The 19,871-nt window shown below is 39.8% G+C and overlaps 1 protein-coding gene across 1 annotated transcript; it reads right to left on the reverse strand.

Annotated features, from left to right (window-relative positions):
* Nucleotides 1–7,592: 7,592 nt before the first annotated feature.
* Nucleotides 7,593–17,217, reverse strand: LOC122765445 (SID1 transmembrane family member 2-like). Its single transcript, XM_044020072.1, has 19 exons — nucleotides 16,371–17,217; nucleotides 16,166–16,287; nucleotides 14,686–14,850; nucleotides 14,522–14,567; nucleotides 14,051–14,152; nucleotides 13,763–13,846; nucleotides 13,495–13,660; nucleotides 13,045–13,138; nucleotides 12,529–12,587; nucleotides 12,271–12,297; nucleotides 11,431–11,469; nucleotides 11,261–11,338; nucleotides 11,062–11,124; nucleotides 10,613–10,728; nucleotides 10,419–10,492; nucleotides 9,875–9,941; nucleotides 9,720–9,793; nucleotides 9,276–9,610; nucleotides 7,593–7,651 (listed from the first exon to the last, which is right to left on the reverse strand). The coding sequence occupies exons 1-19, from the start codon at nucleotides 16,620–16,622 to the stop codon at nucleotides 7,593–7,595; spliced, it is 2,022 nt and encodes a 673-aa protein (XP_043876007.1). The 5' UTR covers nucleotides 16,623–17,217.
* Between the last annotated feature and the right edge of the window lie 2,654 nt (nucleotides 17,218–19,871).

Consider the following 19,871-nt stretch of genomic DNA (forward strand, 5'->3'; position numbering starts at 1 on the left):
ACAGATAATGAACAGATAATCAGCTATTTTCTTCAATCTCTGGGAACAATGGCCAATATTTTGTAGCTGCTGTTTGTATATTTCTGTAACTATGAAGATGTGTGTATTTTTCTTTTTAAACTTTTTTGTGACTTTTAAATATTTTTTACATGTTAATTAATATATTATGTTATTTTACCCATTACACTTCCCTAACTTGGTTTTAGTCTTTGTTACTTTTTAGTTGCTGGTTTTTTTCTTTATTTTTTTTTTTAACATTCTTATATTATTTTTCCTTCTGGATTTTAATCAATTGGTGTGTGCAAAAAACGAAACAAAATGAAATTAAACTACATGGTTTAAAATTAGATGAGGGGCGGTGTTTTTAAGGTGTTTGGAAGCCCTGGAAAAGAAGTTCCAAGGAGGCCCTACACCCCCCCCGTGCCAACTCCAGTTTGAAGGCAATATCCCATGAATTTGGTGTTAATCCAATCCAACATTATTTGTAAAGCACTTGAAAACAACCACAGTGGACCAAAGTGCATACAGAATAATAAATAAAAGATATAAAACATAAATTATGTTAGTGCATACATAGTTAAGACAGAAGTTAGTGTAAACTAAGGGTGTCACTTTTTATCTGATATTCAGACGGGTTTTCAAACTCTTAAATCTTAAAAAACAACAGCATGAGTTCAACATACATAGCCTAGAAGTCCATCAGAATGTTTGAAGAAATGGCCCAGTTGTCCAGCAGAGAGCGCTGTGAGAGCAGCTCTTACATAGTTTAGGACATTCTAAATTCTAAATGTTGATGGGACCCGGTTCTCACATTGGTGTTTATTGAAGGTTTAGATTTAAAATAAAACTTTTGGAAGATAAAATCACACAAAATATCTCTAGTAAATTAGAAATGAATACATATAAGTGCACTGGGGGATAAATGGGTAGATTTTTCTTGAATGAGTAGAATGTAATAATAACATACATTATATTAAATTATTAAAAGACAGTGACTGAAAGAGGATTGGAGGGTCCACTGGGTGAAAGAGGGTGGAGGGGTCCCTTTTTTTTTTCCTTTCAAGGGAGTCGAATTTCCCAACTTCGTGGGTCTTACAGTGACTTAGACCATAACTGAGAGAGTCTTTGTACTGGGAGAGAGAGTGAGAGAGCGAGAGAGAGAGAGAGAGAGAGCAGTGTATTTTCAGGTCTGCTCAGTGGGGCAGAGGGACACGGAGTTTGCCTGAATTTCGTCACACACATGCACTTGGAGTTCACGTCCAAACCTGGATTTTCATTCACACATTTGCTAAGATGTTTCAAGGGTAAGACAATTTAATACATGTATTCATTTTTTTGAATGTAAACGAAAAAGGGACCAACATTTCAAAAGACCTGACACCTTCATTAAGCACTTTTCAGTTCCACCTCAGAGGAGAACTGTAATTTAGCAGCTGTTTCGCTAAATCCAATTTCCTCATTCACTCAGGAGGACTTTCAAACAAGAGTTAATTTAAATGAATGTCTTTATACCAAAGTTTAATATTTTCTCCAAGTCAGAACTTTTAAGTGCAGCTTCAGTGACTGATGTGTCTCCTCAGGTGGTCTCTTGCCCTGCATCTGGCTCTTCTGTGCTGGCTGGCTGCTTCCCTGCAGGTTATAGCAGGTAATGTTCATGTTAATTCTGCACTTCTTCCTTCCATACATTAACTATAAACACATTACACAGTTCAGATGGTTCAATGAAAGACTTAAAAGAGCACAGAAATTAATGAGTGATACGTGAATCTTCCTCACATTGATAGTATGGACCTGACAGTGGTTTTAGAATTCACGATGACCATGGAAGGCAATGACATTTTTTGTTTTGACATTTTAATTCAGTATATCACTATTTGACCAGATACAATTCTAAATATTTGTCAAGAATGCAAATCTATGGCTTATCTAAGGTAAATAATACAAATTTGATCATGCAGACTTCCTTATTCTCCCAGGTGATAATCTCTGATTAGATTGAATCCTATAAGAACTGTTTGACACTGAATGATCTCCATGTATGTAGGATAATGTGTTTACGTCAAACACAAAAATCTCCTCTATTAAAAGAAATGGCATTTTCCTATTTTCCCTCTTTCCTTGGTGAAGTTGACTTGTTTAAGGATTATCGGGTCAAATGCAAACGCAAAACTAGCCTATTAGCATCGTGTAACTGCAAAACAACACTGGCAGTCCTAGCCTAATTAAGGAAAGTTAATGATAACTGATGTGTAGTAAGTAGTTTAAGAGGTGGTTTTTCATCATCCACTGAAAAAAGGAAAAATAAAAGCTTTAAAAATGTGTTTGCATGTCTGTAGCTACCTTACAACCCAAACTGCTTCTTATCTGTTCTCAACGTGTCATGCTGGTGTTAGCTTAATAGTTGATATAGTTATAAAGTCTTGTGAATCTGCAGTTCAAATGGTTTACATTTAAATTTAGCGCAAATTTAACGGAATGCTAATTTGCCTGCAATTGGTCACTATCACTCTGCAGCCATTTTGGTAACATACCCGAGCTGTTATTTTAAATTAACCAGATTTGTTCCTCCCTCCATCAGTGTGACCAAGTGATTATGTGATTATTGCCTTATTCCGGCAGATTGGTGGGATTAAGCTGTTCACACTAAGCAATTTAAAAAGTTACAGTTCAAACTGGGAAATTATGCACTTTCCCTTCTCCGTCTCCTTCTTCTCTTTGTTGAACAGATGTTGTGTTATTGTTTTAGGCATCTGCTTACTGCCATCACAATGTCCTGCTCTCTGATTGGCTAGAGTAATAGACTGTATATAAAAATGGACAAAGTCACACAGAGCACAAGAAACTCCCATTTTCTGCAAATTTGACCGGCGCTGTGACAGTTTTTGTCAAGTTTTTGTTGACAGTTGTACAATATCAGCTGTGAATCTTAGTGTTATCCACTCAGGCATTATCGTATCTAGGTTCTTCTAAATAGGAACATAAATATTGACACCATGTTGTATTGAAGAAGAGATAAAAACTATTGAGTTAGTCCATTAACTCCTCAGGAAAACATCCACTGGCATTACAAATCAAATGAGAAGGTCATTTTCACACAGACTTCCCTTCAAACCAAGCTTTTTGAGTCGCCCCCTGGAGGCTATCTGCTACTATTGCCCTACTTCCTGATCTTTGGAAATGGACTATTGGAAGTCCATTTTTGTTTGCAGTCTACGGCTTAAGTTGAGCTCATGTTTATGAGCCTGTCAAGTCTATTTGTGTCGGTGGAATGTACCAATTGGTGGCTTTTTTGTCCTCAAGCTCCAAAATTCAACAGCGACTTGATATTTTGAAGGCTTTATTATTAAAGTGGTTCACATTTATTACTGTTGCTGCATGCAACACAGCAGATGCATTTTATAATTGTAAAAACTATCTTATGACTTATTTCAATTTCTCGTATCTTTGCTGTTATCATAATTGCTGCTATGTCGCAGTCTCTAAAGTGAACGAGCCGTTCAAATCCTTTTCCAACACCAAATAATGTGGTCTTATTTTGAAAAGCACAAAAAAGCTACATGTAGAGCTCCATCCTTTGCTCTTTGCAGGTCAAAGCCTGTTTCCATCTCCATTTTCACACGTCTGTCTGTGGTTTTCACTCACTCCCCCCCCCCGCTGTGTGACTCTTCTCTGTAGGAGAGAGAGTGTTTTTGTTTGGCAACGGACTCTGCTTCCTTTGCCCTCTTTATCCAGTGTGTTTGTGTGTGTGTGTGGAAGTGGCAGACAAGTCAAACGCTGCACCAGGGTGAGAAATTAAGTGTATAGTGTGTGCATGAAGAGGGGGTTAAAACTGAGCTTTGAAGACGGACCTTGAGAACATTCTTGATCCTGTGCCACTTTAATGTCTGTATGTGTGCAGGTGTGTTTGTGGCAAAAAAAAAATGTTTTCTTACTTTTTCTTGTTATTTTACCAGATTCAGCGCAAACAAACAGTTTCCTCTCTCACAAAGGAATTTTCTGTTGAACATAGTTGAACTCGTTGCCACCGGCAACGATGAATGGCGAAGACACAATAGTGACTGTAACAGCTGAAATCCCCGAACCAGCTTTAAATATCATACATGTCTATGAGTGTAGCCTTAAGCAAATCATCTCAGCTGCAAATTGCTAAAGCAAAGCTGCATCCAATTTTTTTTGGTACACTACAAAATTTACTTATTTTATCCTCCAAAAACACTAGGTGTATACAGTATGTTGTACATGTTTTTGCTGTGGGCAAACCCACACGTACCACAAGTAGCGATAGGACCAGTCATACTCACAAAACATGTGATACTTTTTAAATAATACTGTATCTTATCAAGTTACCATGCTCTAGTTTTGCCGCCTCCAGTACTCTAGGTGTCCACTTTTAGGTTGTTAGAATGCGTTTTCCAGTTGACTTTTTATGTCACAGACCAAAACAACACCAGGCTGACGGTACCATGACAAGCGCCATTTTGTGTCTTTCACACCATAAATTCAGTCACCATGTTTTTGTCGTGGTTGTCTTTTAGTCTTTTAGTCAAACAAATCTAATAATCTTTTTCTTTTGCCACATTGGTTTTTATTGCATTGGTCAGCAACTGGTGGCCCATGGGCCAAAACTGGCCCGCCAGCATTAATATCCGGCCCGGTAGATTAATTCAAAAATAATATTTTAAAAATAATGTAATTTAAATTGTTTGCTTTCCTTCAGAGCCTTTATTGTGAAAATTGTGGGTTTTTTTTATGTTTTATGACACTAGTATCAGTCTGTGGCAAATTCAGGTTTTTAAACCAAAAGATCTCCTTCTTTGTGGGTTTACCTTTGCAGAGAAGCTGCAGCTTGAGCTGAAACACAGGAATTCTTCCTGACTGTTGTTCACACACCAAATTTCACCATGTCCCCTCAAACACACTCTTACCTCCAGGAAACTTCACTCTCCATTTACAGCTGGTTGAGTTGCGCTGAATGGATTCTAAATGGATTCTATGTTTAGCCAATATCAGTGATTGTGAGCTGAGCCCAGTAGGAGCATGTTTTGATGTTTTGGGATTAGATGTTTGTGCAGACAGTTTAAAACCAAGTCACATTATTCTTTAGCACTTGATGTCAAAAACATCATAGTTAGTAGCCTTTTCTTCACTTGATTCACATGCAGATGCCTGTGATGTTTAACTACACATAGTCTCAAGTACTATTCCGACGAGAGTCATGCAATTTTGGACAATAAGGAATCAACCAGCGACCTTGGGAAAGCGGTGGTTCTCCATCCTGGTGACGTGCGCTGCACAGTGTAGCTGTCTCTTTAGCAGTATTCAGGCAGGATTCAATTCTGGGCTCCTCCGCCAGTTGCAGCACTCCAGTGTATGTTGTATGTTATGTGGAAATGGTCAAGGAGTCGTAGGTGATGGTGGAACTATAGACACTTACCTGAACCAATCAGAAGCTCCGTACCTCTGACATGCGCTTTCAACCTTCTTTTAGTTTGGAATGGTGTTCGTCATATGTTGGAAAACACTCGAGGTTTGCCATAGAGCATGGCGCTATGTCGATGTGTGTCCGCACTTGTGATAACAAGAAGCAGCGTAGTACGCACATGACGTCAGGAGGTGACAGCGGCGCATAAATAGAGCACCACTTGGTGTCTGGGAAGTCGGGGTGAAGTTGTTTGCGCGTAGCCGGGTCAGAGATCACCGGGTTTGCTACCCCCCCTTGCCCGTGCCCTTGCTGGTGCCCTGGGTACTGAGTAGGGTGACAGAACATGTTCTTTGGAGCATTCACAGGTGGTCGTAGCAGTGGTTCCACAAGCAAAGGGCTCCTGGGACAGACGGATCGATTTACACCGAATTTCCACTCCCAATTGAGATTTCTTGTCTCGTACGAATTGTCCATTAATATTACAGATCGGTGGTAAAATTGCTTTACTCCACCTCGCCATGTAAAACTAGTACTATCCGAATAGGTCTTTACGCACAATCCTCTCAACTGTTTCCACCACTGACCTTACTTCATCTCTGCCACTCCACTGAAACTCTCACCATGTTCCATTCCGTGTTTTATGAGTGTGCAGAGTTGGCAGTGGAGCGTGTCATAGATCTTCTACCTAAATGTCTTCAGTATATTGGAGGTCTGAACGCTCGGCTCTCACAGCAGCGGCATCCTGTCTGGAATGTGCTCAATGAGCTAAAGTGACTTTGATTTGACCACAGCTGGACACAATGGGCCAACTGTAAAAGGTGTGTTAACGGTCAGCTCTATTGGATTTTAATGTGAATTTTAAAAAAAAATCTCTGCCTGGAAACTTTACATTCAAGAATCAATGTTTCTTTTGTTTTGTTTTTTCCTCCCTCTTTTCCGTTGTAGATGGTGTCATGTATTCCATGAGGTGATGTGGTAGTTCTCACTGTGTGTGTGTGTGTGTGTGTGTGTGTGTGTGTGTGTTTGGATTCCAGAGTAAAAGCTCTAGTGTGGTTGCAGAAAAAAAATTGACCAATATCAGAAGATGGACAGCATCAGATTTACTGCTCATACAGTCACGGTCCTTTAGAAAGGAAACATTGCGCTGCCCCCTTCCCCCCCCAGGCTGGGCAGCTGTTGTTGTTGTTTGGGTACCATGTTACCGTGGTTACCATATGAAAAGTTTCACCATGAATCATCATCATTGTCTATCTGTTCCACACTATCTCATGCTTTTTGGGGCCAGAAACAAAGACTTCCCTTTGACTTGTGGAGCTCCCGGGGCAGTCATTGTCATTTATGTGCAAACGTTACACTTGTTATTTTAATGACGTGTTTATTACCTGATTTACACGTGAACAAACTGGTTACAACTAAACGCCGTCCCATAATCAAGTGTTGCTTTCCGAAATAACTCAAAGGCCAACCAACACCATGGTAAGTGTAACATTGTGGCTGTTGGCCTCCCATTGCAAGATGTTACTCTATTTATTCTTATCATATTACAGAAAAATAGTGTGATTTTTCAACGCAACACCCCTATGTTTCCAAATGTGGGCGTGTAGGTGAGCATTAACTTGTGGATTTGGTCCAGTAAAAATCATCTTGTGAGGCATGAATGGACACCTCCGGCATCCACACTCTTGACAACACAGACATGCTGGCTTTGTGGGCACTGAGTCACAGAAAAGACAAGTAACATCACCACCAAACAAACAAACAGGAAAGGCCTTTGCATTCAAACAGCTCATCTTCAGTTTCCACATCATTTTCAGCCATAATAACATAGTAAATCATATCTCTCAGTAGATTCCAAACCCTTCACATTTGCCACTTCATTATCCTGCAACAACTAAGTCTCATGAGAATTCAGAGCGAGACTTGAGCGAGAGTTGCTAAGGCCTCAGTTATGTTACGATAAGTTCAGCCATTTCAGCATAAGATCCAATCCACAAAGCTGCTTAAATGTTTGCTAAGCTGCTAACTTTTTGCTAACTTCCTGTCGATTGCTGCCATTAGCTTCCTCTCCCTCTTCTCTCAATCACCTCATGATTGTGTTTGGTGACGTCCTTGCTCCTGATTGGATAAAGTATTGTGTGATACTGGGATAATTTTGAGCGTGAATTTACTGTTAAGGCCCTGAAGCTTTGTTTGTGCTAACATGAGGCAGCGTGGGGCAGAAGGGGCTTCCTGTTACAAGCAGGCACAGAGGTGTTTATGGTCGACACGCCAACATGCCTTAATATGTTCAGAACAAAATAAAAAGTAGTTTGGGAATAAGCAGGAAGCCAACAAGGAGCTTATGAAGGGAATAACTTGTGATTTAGACGCACACACAGGCTTTATTCTGTATTTTGACAATCAGGACATGATGACGTGTTTAATATTTTACTGAGTGGTAAGTGGAAATGAGAATGTTAAGTGAACCCCTTATAACCTTCTTTAACCCTTAGTCCATGCTGCGCCAGCATCTTTAATCAAAGTAATGGTGCAGAAGTCACAAAATAGAGAGTTTTTGTTTTTGATTTTGTTTCCTAAAAACAAGCCAAGTGAACTTGTGAAATTTCCAAATTTCACAAGTTCAATCCAACTTTTGCTCAGGTGTGTTTATATAGCTGGTGAAAATGAAAATCACACAACCCCATCTTATAACCTACGTTTAAGTAGTGAACAAAGGAAATGTTTCATTGCAGGTGACGTCAGTAAACTTCCAGTCTCAAAAAACTGACATAGTGCCAGTCAAATCGTAAAAATCTGAAGGCGGGAAAGTGGTACAGTACAGCCCAAATCCATCCGCTGCGTCCAGACTGTCCTCCATGTTCTGATAATTCAGTCAGTGTAGTTAAACTCTGAGCAGAGATCAAATTGTGTTTAGAAAGTTAATGAGATGACGTGGTGACTCGTGAAGAGGAGCAGGGAAACACAGGGTTTGTGTGTTCCAGGTCAAACTAATTGCTTTAACCACTTTGAGTTTTCCTTCCTGTCTCAATTCGGCATTAATCTTAATTAATAATGAAGAGGTTTGGAGGGCTGTGGACGTCCACACCAAAGCTTTAAAATGTGTGTTTACATTTATGATCTGAAAGCAAATACAGCTTTGAATGATGACTGAGACGTTGTGACACTAAGAGTTTTGTATCTTATTGACGTTTCATTCACATAGAACTTATGTTTTAGGGGCCCTAAAAAAACACAAAACTCCCACTACCCTTGTTTTTGTGTGTAACCATTTGGGGAAAAGATGACATCATAGTCCCGCCTCTTCCTCTCACATCTTATATGCATAATCCACTTCTTCTTCTCCATTAATTTTTATATTGTGTATTGTTGTTGTTGTAGCAATACAGCGCCACATACAGGCCTGGCATGTATACTACAGGGCTCTCAAACTCTGTCCAGTGTAGTCTGGTCATTAGGGGGTGCAGTAAAGTGAAAAAAAAATACCTTAAAATTAATTCAATCTCACATAATTTCAAACATTTATGATGCGAAATTAAAAATACATAAATACATTCAAACAGACATTTAAGTGGCGGGCCACGTGGGATTGATTGAAGGGCCTCATTTGGCCCCACAGGCTGCATGTTTAGAGTCATTTTCTGGGGTTTCATGTGTGGGTTTCACAAAGGCATTTTTTTAAATGGTGCAATGCCTTTTAAGAACAGAAGAGAAAAAGAAGAGGGAAAAGTTCCTTTTTTATAAACACACTGACTCTAAAGCGCGTGTGTTGTTAGAGTTCCCACTTCGAGGAAAACCACACGCGAATTTAAAGAGAGAAGGTTGAGCATGCACACACACACACACACACACACACGATGAGGTAAACAGGAAAAGATTAAAATAAGTGAACGCACACAGCTGGGACTGTGTACAAACAAAACATGACCTTTGTCAAATCTTTGAACTGACTGTTCCTTTTCTTTTTCTTCAGTAAAATGACTCAGACACTGACTCCTTCCTGTGAAGCCATTTTTTTTCTGGTCCTTATCATTTTTAGGCTTAATTCCATCACACTGAGCACTTACCAGTGCGTTGAGATCATTGCGGACCAGCGCTCGATTGTGGACAATGTCTCTTTTGAGGACAATGAGAAGGAAAAGAAGTCCCAACATCACGTAACCAAGGTTACTGAGTATGTTGTTGAATGCACTGTGTGAGACAACAATCACAAGTGAGTCACGACATAACTGGAACATGAGTACATCGTTAAATTAGATGTGAGCTGTGGGAACAAATTGTTCAGAATTTAAATGCATACCTTAGAGCTCCCATAGGGTGGGCACACAGGAAGTTATAGTAGCAAATGTCCTGGTTTCCTGTCACATTGACTACCTGCAGAATAGAGGACCGCTGTAATATCCAGCTACTGCACATAAATAAACAATAAATGCAGGAACAGTTTACTTCTCATACCGTTTGATAGGTGATGACCAACTGGACGACTGGCAACGCGTAGAACACAGCAATGGTGGCAATGTTCCTGAAGAGAAGATTATATTATTAGACTTTCTGATTGATTTTCCTTAGTTTATTTTTAGTTTATTACCTTGATTTGTATCAGGGACAGAGTACAAGATGTATTACTCTCAGGAAGAGGAAAGTACAAATAAGTATGTAGAAGTGGAATATATAACACATTAGCGTTTATAGAGGCAGCCATCTTCTGTGCCATGTTTCTACAGCAGTCCGACAAACCAGCCAGAGAGCTGAAAATGTCATGATTTGAAGCTACAGCTCACTACGCAAATGAAGAATGAATGACACTCTCTCTTCTGGTTTGCTAAGGCCCCAGTAGTAGATACTTGGGTAATGGAAGTTGTAATTCTTACAACTTGGTTCAAAAATGTCATCAACTGTGACTTATACATTAACCTCGGCTCAATAAAACATAAACAGGGACATAAAGACATCTTTGTAATAAAGTAATGGTATTTCTTAATCTAACCAGTGTCCTCACCAGAAGTAGATTTGGTATTTCTTGCTGAGGATCCTCTTGTCTTTGCGGGCCAGGTCAGACACACACAGAAATTTCTGTAATCACAAAAAGGTACTTCATGTTACCGACAGTCAACAGGTGAAAGCCGTTATTTCATGAGCAAATCACCACATGTCTAATAGCTGGTGTTATTGTGCGTTAGGTTTGAACGCCACCTTGGTGCGAACTATGTTTTTGTCTGAGTTGATGTCATCCAGCGTGTCGTAGTCGTCCTCCTCCACAGAGCTCAGAGATTCTTGCCTGCTGCGCCCAATGCTGTCCAGCGATCGCTCTGATAAACGGATCAAGGAACAGGAGAAGAGAAGAGGGGACATGGCACCAAAAAGAAAAGTTAACGTTAAAGTTAAACAATTTAGGCAGATCTAACAGCACATTTTCAAAAGAGGCAATTTAACAACAAATCAAACCAGAAATTTAAATGATTCTTGGTACTTTGATCCTTGCACTGTCAATTTTGTCTTGCTGTTCATTTCAGCATAATCAGATCAGGAATCTGACCTGTTCTCAACGTCACTGTTTAATGATCAATGATTCACATAGTGCTGATTTGCTTGGTGCACTTAATCTCTGAAGTGGTTCAGCAAATTACGTGGCAGTGAGTCACCAATGCGGACGGCTATGTGGTGAAGCTGACTGACGATTGGTCGACGTTTGAAAAACTCCTGTCCTGATAAACGAAGACACAGAAGGGCCAGTGAGCAGCTCGCAACGACGGCAACTGCAAGCCAGGCTGTGGAGAAATACTGCAAAAGGAGTGAGAGTGGCAGGCCAGAGAAAACACCTGTGTCAATGTTTGCACATACCCATGTATCCGTAATTGTTATCAGTAGACGTGGCACTGTCAGTGATGGCCTCAGAGCTCAGCGTGCTGCCGTTGTCAGCTGTTGTGGGGAAAAAAAAAAGAAAGAAAAAAGATTATTCATTAAATTGCTTCAAAAATAATGACGTAAAATAAAAACTGCTCAAAACTCACCAAAAGAGCCGTATTCATACTGCGAGGCAGGAGTCTTTCCTGTGGAGACATGTGAAGAGACACAGTTAAAACGGCGGGTGAGCTGAGAACATGTTAATGAAATGCACTTGTACAAACAAGCCCTGATGCTACCACACCACCAACTGGTTAGTAACTCACTGCTGCACACTAAGACACCAATGCAGCTAAATTGTTAGCACATAAACACGAGGGAGTTGAGACGACATCAACACATGCAGAGGACAAAAAGAAAATAGACATTTAGAGTCTAAAGAACTGTTTGTTTCAGGCTCAAATTGCTTAAAAGAACATGTTAAAAAAAAAAAAGCTTAGCGGTGGAGTGAAAATGTGAGTGTTAAAGCTGCTTTGTTGTGCTGAGCTGCTGTAGTGAGAGTGTGAATGTCCTGCAGTTTAAAATCAAACTATATCAGCGCACACTGCAGTGAAGAGACACAGATACTGAGAGGCTGAAGAAACACAACGGTGCACACATTATCTCAGGAAATATGGAGTCAATCATGTTGTAGAGAGCTACAGTGCAAACCTAACATTTTGATGTTATCATACAAAAATGGGAAAACAGTAGTTTGAAGTCAGTCCTACCTAACAAGTACACCTTAGTTTGTCATGTGTATCTGTATCTCTATGATGCAAGCTTCCCTATCGCGGACTAATGCCACTTAATTAGGTCCACAAAGCACCACAAGCCACTTTTCTACAAATGTTCTACTGCAGGGCAGTGATCGTGTGTGAGTAAAGCATGCAGGGCGTCTGCAGACATGTCACACAGCCTGAAAGAAAGGTAGCAAGAGGACAAAGGGAGGAACCGTCTTGTAATACCATCTCCATTCTTTCCAAGCAGAGAGGCTGAACCACGTATTAGCATGAGAGGGAGAGAGTGCGAAAGAAATATTTAGTACACATACACGTAAGGATAACACACTAAGATTAAGAGTTAAAAGGTAAAACAACATAGTACATGTTATCTACTGTAAAGTGGTATTTATACTATGAACAATGGTATGTTCCATACACCTCCCCCCCACCCCCCAAAGACCCCCTAATAGGCCGGTCCATCATAGCTAGTTGCTGGGTTACCTGTCTCAGCAGGCGACATGTCAGCAGGGTTCTCAAACTCATCTCTCTTCTTTTTCATTCTGCAGAAACAGAAAGAGGAAAATCATGCAAATGAAAATCATGCATATTCAGCATAGTGTTGTTCTTCTTAAGCAGCTTAATGAATTCTCCAACTCCAACAGTTAAACCTCCGGGTTAAATGGGGCAGATTATCAGTCTGAGACATACTGTAAGGCTGTAAAAGGAGATGTCATGGTTGTATAGGGCAGAGACAGAAAACTCCAGATAGGTCGTTTTAAAAGTCAGAAGAGTTTGTGTCGATAAATCCCCCATTACCGATGGAAATCCATTACAAAGGTAGAATAACATGATTCAAATGTAATAGTCAGACAGCTGTTACGACAACAGCCAAAAAATTCCAACTGTATCTCACGAGCTTGCAAACAGAACTTGCTCACTTCTCTTTGCTGGATTCATCTATATGCGAATTGTGAATGGTAACTAAATGCTAATAACTCTGCGGAGCAAAAATCTTACCGTTTGTTCTCCAGACAGGCTACCAGGAAGGTGAGTACGTAGAAGGAAAGGAAGATGCCCAGACAGAACAGCATTCCCATCACATATACATTGGCTGCAGAGTGGGGGGGAGAGACATATTTAAGGCTGAATTCACATGCTAATACGACATGACCATACATTGAGGACATAATGCAACACTTCAGCATACGGACATATAACTCATATAAAATGACTTTCAGAGTTTTGGATGTAGCTACTGGAGAATAATGGGTTCAATGTTGATTTTGCCTACAGATTGGATGAATATTTTTGCTGACAACGAGGCATTGCCCTGCAGATAAATTGAGGAAACACTGCCTGGACAGTTGTGTTGGCTTTTCAATCTCAGATGATTTGATAAAGAAATTTAGCCCACCTTTGTTCAAACATTTACTGAATGCAACAATACACATGTCGTAATTTTCTTACAGTTGATGGCAGGGAAGACGATCACATCGAGGACTTTGCTGCGGTTGCCGGCGTCAATCAGCTCATCAGGCTGCAGAGGGTAGTAGCGCAGCGGACCACCACATGCCTCGTCCTCTGTTTTTACCACTACCACCACATAGAAACTGTAGCTGGGAAAATCTTTTCTCTAGAAAGAGACATGAAAAAACATAATATGACTCCGTCCGTGTGGTCATGCCATGTTCTGACTCAAAACCTTCTGTAATGTGGCAAATTGCAGAAACAGTACCTGCACAGTGATAGCACCTTTTTTGGTGATGGTCTGGTACATCCCAGTGAAGGCTACATTGTTGTCCAGGTCATAGACAGGGCACTGAAAATGAAATAAGAAAAATGGAACATCAAAAGATTGAAGGAAGGAGAGAACTAGAGATCAACAGGGTATCAACACCATCACAGAAACCCATTTATGTCCTTGTGTGGTCGACAGGAACTACTACATGCTGACCACCATCATCTGGGCCATTTGAGGACAGCAGATGTCTGGCTGTGGAGACAGAGAGTGGGATAAATGTACCTGGATGTCCTGGACAGACATCACGGAGCAGGGGAAGTTCATGTCAGAGTTGACCTTAACTATCACAGTGTCCACGCCATCTGGAAACACGTACTTAAAGTACTGAGAGGGAGAGAGAGAGAGAACATGCAGGAAAGAAAAAGGAAGGGTATTTAGAGGGGACTGGGATGTATCTTGCATTACCTCTCGACAAAAATAACATTCATTTCAAAGTGACAATGCGTATTTGAAAGCTTCAAATAAAAACTGAATCACAAGTGTGGGAAAGCAGAAAGCAGATGAAAAAACGTCAGCAAAAACAGTAACAACGTGCTGAATTGTGTAAAAACTGAAATTCCCTTCAATCATGCACCACCTTTTTTTATTGCCTACTTTGCTCAGCTTCTCATCTTTTTATCTGAGTCCATGACTAAACTAGCTTGTAAACACAGCTCACACTTTCTAAAAACACCCAAAGTTAGTGAATGATACCTGAGGTTGGGATGGTGAGGCGGTGAAGCTGAATTTCTTGTCTGTCCTGAAATCAAAGTACAAATAACATAGCTGTCATACCAGCAGGTCACTTGTTGATCACCACCTACATTGATGCACTTACAGCAGGGTGTGTTTATGTGATTTTATCAAATATCACTCACTGAAGGGTGAAGCTTTCAACCCGGCTAACCCTAAGCTGGTAGTTTGTGCCTAGGCTGGACAAGGTAGACACATCCACAAAAAAGTACTGTGTTTCAGAGGCGGCCCGTGTTGGAGGCTGACACAACGTCCTGCCCACATGATTGTAAGGATACTTCCTCTGGTAGCTAAAAACACAAAGACAAAGAGAGAGGAGGAGGTTGACAAACAAACAATATCTGACTTTTTACATTTTCATTTTCTATCACATTATTTATTATACGACAATAACATCTTCCAAATGATTGCTGTTTAAGAATCTGCTGGCCCAAAAACATAATGTATCTCCAATACTTCAGAGGAAAGTCAATGAAAAGCAAACTCTATACAATGTGGTACTAGTCCTTTAATAGAGCCATGTCATAGCTAGGTGAAACCGATGTAATTTCAATCACTAACAACAACTTGGGCTCTTCAGTTGAGGAAGTGAAAGTCCAAAGTTTATTTGCAAAAGCACAAAGTCTGTGGGACTGCATATGTAACATTACAGTGAGGTTACTCCCATGTTACACAACCACAGAGAATATCTCGAGCAAGTCGGAGACACAGGTCACATCCCAGATTGGCAGTTGGTTAATGGCTAATAATCAGAACTGAACTTTTAACCTGTTATGACATCCCACCTGATTAGGTGTGACTGTCCTATAAGTGCCAAGGTGCAATCCCGGGCTACTGAAGGTTTCTCAAATAATTGAGATTTACTCATTGATTGAGTAAATCCTCACACAGATAATTAACCAAAGCTCCATCACATGACCTGAACTAAGAAGTGTTCTCAAACAGGAGCCTGGGAATATTACTGTAAATACTGTATCTAGCATACAGTAAAGAACTAATCATAAAACTGGGCTTCACAGACATGAGCCTTGCCCCCGTTTTGGAGAAAAATAGCAACTGATTCTTTTCAGTGTAGACATTTAAACAAAATGCCAATATATACAGCTAATCTATACTCAAAGCTAAATGTGTGTGTCCCTCTTGTTTTCTGACTACAAAATGGCTCTCTCATGATACACAAAGCATAGCTTATACCAGAACCAACCTTTGCCCTATTCTACAACATATATATATATATATATATATATATATATATACATATATATATATATATATACTGAGAATAAGGTATAAGGTCAAAGTATTATACTGAGAGTAAGGTATCAGGTGATTTAATGTTATGGGGCTGTTGCTGTGGCAAACAGAGGGCAATGAAGCATTACAGTGGTTCTCTCGTATAACAAACTGTAAATACCGTTGGACTGTTTGGAGTCCACAAGTGTTTTATTCAATGTTGCAGGACTATAAAAGATTTAGTTGAGTGACTTTAAAGGAGTGAGAGAAAAGCTACATTCTTTTGAACTGGTTTAGAATCAAGAAGAAGTTATATGATTCAAGGCAATTCATGTTTACAAGTGAATTATGTTATAAAGAGGGAAGACTCACAGGCCTCTAAGGATGAGGGGGACTTGGAATGACAGTACAGCTTGCTTCTGCCGCACCACAAACAAAATAGGACTCTCCAAACCCTGTGACAACACATCCACAGTCACACGTACTCCCTCCGTCTGAAACCATAAGAAGGGAAATAAGAGATCACAATTGACTCAATGTTATTATATGAGAAACAATTTCGAACACGCAAACTCACCTTATTCCTGGATATGGTGTGATTGAAAGCATAGATGGTCTGATTTTCGCTTGTAACCGTGTCGTTGTACGTCACATCAAACTCTGCATCTTTTTGGACCACGTTCTTGGTCTCCATCACTGCCCCAGTGCCGCACACTAACTGGGTCAAACATAACCAGAGCAAGGCTGTCAATCCAGGTCGGATACAACAACAAGGAGCAGGTCCAGCGCTGTTTTTATGACGAGATTTCCAGCAACTTCTTAATAACATTTTGTCTGACACAGTCTTCCCGTACTGACAAACGACACCTCGAGTTATTCCAGCCTGTGCGGCGACACTAATAGAAACTCCACCCCATTCAGACGTCCTGTTGGCTAGCTCAACTGTGTCACTTCCACTGGTGATTTAAACAATAACAGCAGGAGCTAAAAGACAAGCTAGGGCGATAACAGGGTGTTTACTTTGACCAAAGGCTCGTCCCTCGTCCTATTCACACCCGTAACAAACACTGTGCTGTCAGCAAATCAAGCGATAACGCAAGTTTCAAGACAACCTGACAGCGACACCCTGTCTTTCTTCATGTGAAAGCACATTATAAGCCTGGCAGGCAGCTAGCTAACGGTGCTAACGTTAGCATTGTTGATGTGGATGCTGGTGAGGCAGCTCCGTCCGTGTTGTCAGTCCCGAGTTCAGGTCCAGCGTCGCGGAACGCGTGAAAAATTAAAAACGGCACTAATTTTGTTTACACGTCAGGCAGCTGTCACGGTTCCACGACATCGTGTTGAAATGCTTCTCGGGCTGTGTGTGTGTTTACAGTGTGGCAAATCTGTCCCGATAGCGCCCCATACTGCCACCACTGCTACAACCACGCTCAGACAGTAAACAAACTGAGAGAGACGTCATGACGTCATGCAGCTGCCCTGTATGAGTGCAGGTTATGATCTTGTTCTGTCAGATCAATAATTCAAAAAAAATGATCAGAGCAGGGGTCTAAAGGTCCATCATTAATAACGTTTATAGTCATGTTTGATGTCATCTTATATCCGTAGTTTATGGATAGTGAGTAAACCTCTGTGTTTCCTACAGGATGAATTAACTGTCTGTGCAATACATACAGTATATCAGTGGAATTTCTCATAAAGACAGTCCTGTGCATTGCTTTTTCCATGTTGTACATAGCTTGGTAACGTGTTAACATTTGTCTATGTATATCCAATCCAATTTTATTTATAAAGTACATTTATAGCAGGGTGACCAAAGTGCAGTACATACAATACAAATGATAATACAATAATAAGAGGGCTAATGAGGGCTAGAATACACACATAAAAGCAAATGAAATATAAATAAAAGTATGAATGTGTATGTCTAATAGTTCCCGGCATTGATAATGTTTACTATCTGTGCTGCACATATTAAATTAGAATTAGTAATTTTTGCACAAACACAAATTAGTGATAGTGAATTTGACCTCTGCATTTAACCCATCATTCGTACACTCACAAGCCAGCATTTATCTGCACCTGGTGAGCAATGGGATTAGACTTTACCGGGTACCTTGCTCAGGCCCTTTCCAAGATTGAACTGGCGACCTTCTGGATATGAGCTCAATTCCTTTCCTCTTGTCCATGGGCTTCCCAATATCTAGGTTGTGGTGCTGATAAAGGATTATATCATACCTCTCATAATCATAACTATAACTACTGGGTAATTTTCACATCCACACAATCCCGTTAAAACTTAGAAAATCAAAGAAGCTAAGAACACATGTTTACATTTGATGTTTAAAATGTACTTAGACTGTGGACAATGCTGATTTTATGATTATTACTTTGCATTGCAGTGCAGTTTGAAAATGTTATTGGACTACTACTTGATTACAAAACTGCCTAATGTAACTTGACCAGTAATCTTTATGTAACCCATCACTGTTTTGGAAAAAAACTTGCCCCTGGTGCCTCAATGCATTCTTCAATTACAGACTGCAAATGACTGCTTTGTTGTCTAAAATAACCACGTGTTTATTTGGGAATCTGAATCTAAAAACCCTTTGCTTTTTTTTCTTCTTTTTTAATTACTTTGACACAGTGCCTGTTAGCCTTGGGTCATAATGCAGGATCTGCTTTTACACACTATTATTACACCAGGTAAGTGATATTAAACAGTGCATTTCAAAACAAGTAAATCTGTGACCGCAAAACAGTGTGAACATGATTCACACTGTTTGTGGTGCAGCTGCCTAGGATGCAGGAACACCTTTCTAACATTGAGTGGTGCTGTCTACATCCCAATGAGAGGGCTATAGAATAGAATAGAATAGAACAGTACAGAATAGAATAGACATTTATGCAGCATTTCTGAAGAATAACTTAAAATATATATTAATATATATTTTTATATATATCTGTATTATATATATAATATATATAGTATAAATATACTTTTTTGCATTACTATTTTGAATCCTATGAATTTACTTGCATATTTTGCATTACTAATGAGTGGTTTTGATGGGTTTTTTCTTTGATGTGTTTTACTTTTCAAATGTATTCAGACTTCTAACTCTGCTCATCATGTATTCTTTACTTAATCTAAAATAATTATGATACATGACAGTGAAATAAAACTAATGTTAACAAAAAAAACAAACAAACATTACTGTTATTGTGAATGTCAGGTTGTCTTCCTATTGCAGGTGTGCGGGAGTTGAACAAAGCATGTGTGAATGTGTTTACGCCTCACCTCCTGTTCCATTTGAAGAGACTTTGGAAACACAGAATTTAATTTCAGTCAGTGCTCCCAGTGTTTACGACGAGATCTCAGGGACACTGGTGGAAAGCTAATCAACAGTAGCAGCTGCAATTATCTAAAAAACAATATTTTATCAACAGTGGGGTTTTTTATTAGTAGTTTTGGAAAGTTGTAAACATAAACAACATAATCTATCTAAATTATATATATACAGTAAGTATTCCCAAATGGTGTGTTTATTTTGTGGGAAAATTACTATTACTATTACTATCTCACAATTGTTTCTGATGAAGTGCTTTCATAATATAGACTGGACATAGATATATTCTTCTTCAGAGGTGTTTATCTTGTTCCTTTTTTAAATCATAATAAAAACCTGTGTAGTGTACAAATTGTATTAATTAATAAACTTTACTTGGGCCCTTTGGTGGTTTTATGACTTAATCAACTGTGTAAACGTTCACAATAGCGTGTTTATTCGAGCAGAATGATGGGGTGACATTGTTTGTTTATCTCATCCTTGATCATTTCAATCTGCCGTAGTAATGTTTGCTGTGTATCTCTTTAAGGCCTCACCAGCCAGTCTGATCATACATAGTGCAGCAGTTTGCAAGGAATCACTGAATCATGGGAACCGGAGTGATAATGCGCACTTCGTTGTTGTCAGGGCAACCACAATACGTTTCTTTGGATTAAGTCATTTGTTACGCTGATCGTTGCCGTGGTTACAACCTAGAGCGGGCGCTGCGGAAGAGCGTTCCACGTAAA

Source organism: Solea senegalensis, linkage group LG1 (assembly GCF_019176455.1).
Source record: "Solea senegalensis isolate Sse05_10M linkage group LG1, IFAPA_SoseM_1, whole genome shotgun sequence".
NCBI classification, from domain to species: Eukaryota; Metazoa; Chordata; class Actinopteri; order Pleuronectiformes; family Soleidae; genus Solea; species Solea senegalensis.